The 4,501-nt window shown below is 36.0% G+C and overlaps 1 protein-coding gene across 1 annotated transcript; it reads left to right on the top strand.

Moving 5' to 3' along the window:
- Positions 1–823: 823 nt before the first annotated feature.
- On the top strand, positions 824–3,665 carry LOC137832010 (tubulin beta-3 chain). Its single transcript, XM_068639959.1, has 3 exons — positions 824–1,522; positions 1,615–1,884; positions 2,759–3,665. The coding sequence occupies exons 1-3, from the start codon at positions 1,129–1,131 to the stop codon at positions 3,436–3,438; spliced, it is 1,344 nt and encodes a 447-aa protein (XP_068496060.1). The 5' UTR covers positions 824–1,128; the 3' UTR covers positions 3,439–3,665.
- The last annotated feature ends 836 nt before the right edge of the window (positions 3,666–4,501 follow it).

Consider the following 4,501-nt stretch of genomic DNA (forward strand, 5'->3'; position numbering starts at 1 on the left):
TCGCATGTGTAATCCACACTCTTGTGTTAATTTCCATTTCTCAAATCATCCTATTCTTAATGATGTCAAAGTCACTCTAATGCAAGATACCATATTAAGTCTTTTTAATAAAATTAAAGATTTTTTTATCAACAAGTAATTTTTTTTTAAGAATTACATTACATTTTGACGAAAAAAATTGGGAGAGAAATTGATATTAAACCTATTTTTTTATTTTAAAACTCATCAACCACTCGTGACCTTACATTGAAATGTTGGATCCAAAAATTGGAGAAATCATTGACAGCTGGGTTGGGCTATAAGCCATCAATTCTCACCGGCCCACCTCACTCATTCAACTGCCATTTTAATATTCCAAACCATGGTTCTTATTAAATTATAATTCTAACTGGAATATTCATGAAATAAATAAATAAATAAATAAACTACTCACTTCGCCTCACTTTTTATTCGAAATATCTATTCTCGTAGCATTAAATTTCTCCAAAATGAACTACTCCTTCATTTCCTCTTTTATAAAATCCAAATGAAGAATTTCGTTTGGTCCAACTGCTCTTTCTATATTTGATTATATCAAAAAACCCTTTCTATAAATAATGTGATGGATAGAGATAATATGCATAAAAAATATTATTGTATACATTCCTGTATAATTACTACAGCTCTTTCAAAACAATATAAATTTTAGATTTAATACATGGTTCATTTTTTTAAGTGTAATGAATTTTTAATTTTGGTTTTTAGACGCAAAAAATTATTAAATTGTTCATATAATGCCATTTGTAGAAAACATTTAACAATGCCATCTTTTTTTTTAGGAGACAACTCAACAGAAAGAGAAAGGGTAACAGTCTCTGGTGGTGGCAACAACAGGGAAAGATCAAACGTTTGGTTTGGTTCCTTATCACAATTCACAGCTCAGCACAGCAAAGCACTATCATTTAAAAAAATCCTGTCTATTCCGAAAATACCCTCAGGATATCGCACAATTACAAAGCAAACCCACCCTTCAAATTCTCCCTAGCATTCACCCCTCTCATTCATTTCCATTTCCTTCAAACCCAATCCCCAGTTTCCTCAAACCCTAATTCCCTTTCTCCCACACTCTTGCACACTCTCCGATCGAAAATGAGAGAAATCTTGCACATCCAGGGAGGGCAATGCGGGAACCAGATCGGAGCCAAGTTCTGGGAGGTGATCTGCGACGAGCACGGCATCGACCACACCGGGAAGTACAGCGGCGATTCCGAGCTCCAACTCGAACGCATCAACGTCTACTATAATGAAGCCAGCGGCGGAAGGTACGTTCCACGCGCCGTCCTCATGGATCTTGAACCCGGCACCATGGACTCCGTCAGATCCGGCCCCTACGGCCAGATCTTCCGCCCCGACAATTTCGTCTTTGGCCAGTCCGGCGCCGGCAACAACTGGGCCAAAGGCCACTACACTGAAGGTGCCGAACTCATCGACTCAGTCCTCGACGTCGTTCGCAAAGAAGCCGAAAATTGCGATTGCTTGCAAGGTACCACCGCTACTTTTAATTTCCTAGTTACTCATCGAATTTGATTGATTTGATCGTGTTTTGATGGAACTGGACCGGTGGTGATGTGGCAGGGTTTCAGGTGTGCCATTCTCTTGGGGGAGGAACGGGTTCTGGCATGGGGACGCTTCTGATTTCAAAGATTCGTGAGGAGTATCCAGATCGGATGATGTTGACGTTTTCAGTGTTTCCTTCTCCTAAGGTTTCTGACACCGTTGTGGAGCCTTACAATGCTACGCTCTCTGTTCACCAGCTTGTAGAGAACGCTGATGAGTGTATGGTTCTGGACAATGAGGCTCTCTACGACATTTGTTTCAGGACCCTCAAGCTCGCTACACCGACGTGTAAGTTTCTGGTTTCTCTTTTTCTTAATCACTGTTTATTTTGTTGGTGTTGTTCTGTTGTTTTGGTTTGCTGAATAATTGAGTAAATGTTTGCTGTAATTATCTTTTTTTACTTTCAATTTCACGATTTAAATTATGATTAAGTCTCTGCTTGGATATTTACTTCATTAACGCTTGTAGGAAAAGGAAATAGGGACAAAGTAAAATTAACTTATGTGTAAGTTAAAATCAACCTTTAAGAGATAATTCCTTGCATTTAGGTTATGTATAAGCTAGTTTTAGCTTGTGGGAGAAGTTGATTTCATTTACCTTACTTTTATTTTGTCCTAGTTCTATGGAGAAGTTTATTCTAATAGGGGTGAAGTGTCCCAGTGTTGGTGGGTCCATGGGGGTTATTCGAGTGGAGTTAGGTCTTGTGTCTTGTTCGTTGCTGTTGGGTGGTATTGTTTAACTTCTTCTATCAATTTGGTTTTCAGTCACTATCTCTAATGGCATATGGCCACTTTATTTGAGATTTTTATGCAATTGATTTCGAAAGAATTGAGGTTAGTAAAATTGTTGTGTTTGGGGACGTTATTTTAAAAGTAAGTTTAGAAGAACTGATTTTATTTGGATGTTAAAATAGAAACATTTTGAAGGTTAGGTTTTTTGTGGCTCTTTCACGTGAATCAAATTTACCGACCAAAACACCTTAATTTTTCAGTTCTTAAATCAATTATACATTTCTGCTCACTGCTGGATCGATTTTGATTCCTCCATATATTACCCAGACAACTTTTAGTTTATGAATAAATTCTTTGGGGCCTTGAAGCAAACAGGACATTAGTTGAAAGTTCAATTTTTCTAATTAATTATTTTCTTGTTTTGATTACAGTTGGTGACCTTAACCACCTGATTTCCGCCACCATGAGTGGAGTTACTTGCTGTCTACGTTTCCCTGGGCAACTGAACTCCGATCTTCGCAAGCTTGCTGTTAATCTTATCCCATTTCCCCGGCTCCATTTCTTTATGGTTGGGTTTGCGCCCTTGACATCTAGAGGATCCCAGCAGTACCGTGCTTTGACTGTTCCTGAATTAACACAACAAATGTGGGATGCTAAGAACATGATGTGTGCTGCTGATCCTCGTCACGGTCGTTATTTGACTGCATCAGCAATGTTCCGTGGTAAGATGAGCACAAAGGAGGTAGATGAGCAAATGATCAATGTGCAAAACAAGAACTCTTCATATTTCGTTGAGTGGATACCTAATAATGTGAAGTCCAGCGTGTGTGATATCCCGCCTAAGGGTCTTAAAATGGCTTCTACTTTCATTGGCAATTCTACTTCAATCCAGGAGATGTTCAGGAGAGTTAGTGAGCAGTTCACGGCTATGTTCAGGCGCAAGGCTTTCTTGCATTGGTACACTGGGGAAGGAATGGACGAAATGGAGTTCACTGAGGCTGAGAGTAACATGAATGATCTTGTTGCCGAGTATCAGCAGTACCAGGATGCTACCGCCGATGAGGATGAGTACGAGGAGGAAGAAGAAGATGAGGAGGAAATTGCACCATAAGGCACTCCTTCATTTATAAAATGGTTTCAAATATCAATGTGGTTGGCTTTGAACGAGTGGTGTAAGTTTTAATTGTGATGCAGTCAAATTAGATTGACTCGTTAATGTGTATGCTTATTATTGATTGTTGACATTGTATAAACTGGGTTTTGTTGACAATATTTCTGTTCTTGAGAGATCAAGTCTTGGATGTTTGTAATAGTTAGTGACATGTTTTTTTCTCTTCACCTCTCCTGTTTTGATATCTTTTGATTATAGTAAGTTGCCTATGAACAAAACAGTAATTGTTTTAGGTTTTCATTGACATGTTCCATTCGGGCGTGATTTATCCTGGCTGGACAGACTAATGACTTATTTTGCTAAAATCGTCTGAGCATGACAAGATACAAGATACGCTGGTTTAATTTAATTTAAAAATAATGTTGTATGATTATTAGTAAGATGCTGTTTTTGATACGAGTAAGATATGAATACAAAGGTTTGTAGTTAATTTGTGTAGTGCCATTATAATGATTGATTGGTAAGACTAACGAGAAGGAATGGAATCAGCAGGGAAGTTGTCCGGCAAGTTGAGATTGTAAAGGGTGGCATCAGATGATGGAGTATTTTAAAAATATTCTCATATCACACTTAATATTTTTTGTTAGCTCTATTCTTTATCATCCTTTTGTATTAATGGAAAACTATAACTGTCATTTTTATAGCACTTGAATAATCTAAATTATAGTATAAAATGATAGAAATATTTATATACAATAATTATTAGTAATTATTAGTAATTGGTAGTTAAACCTTGATAGTTAATTAGATACTAATTAACTATTTAAAAATAATAGAAACTAATTTAGAAATAAATAAAAAATTTAGTTTCTAAAATGGTCTCTAATTTAGTAATTATAACAACTAATTATTTTTTGTTTGTAAAATTAGTTTTTATTTTATGATTTTCTTATAGTAATATTACTAAATATTAAAGTATTCAAATTGTGTCATTTTAATATATATATATATATATATATATAAAAAGATTAACTTTCAAAACATATTAAGTATACTTTATAAT

This window comes from Phaseolus vulgaris, chromosome 6 (assembly GCF_000499845.2).
Source record: "Phaseolus vulgaris cultivar G19833 chromosome 6, P. vulgaris v2.0, whole genome shotgun sequence".
NCBI lineage: Eukaryota > Viridiplantae > Streptophyta > Magnoliopsida > Fabales > Fabaceae > Phaseolus > Phaseolus vulgaris.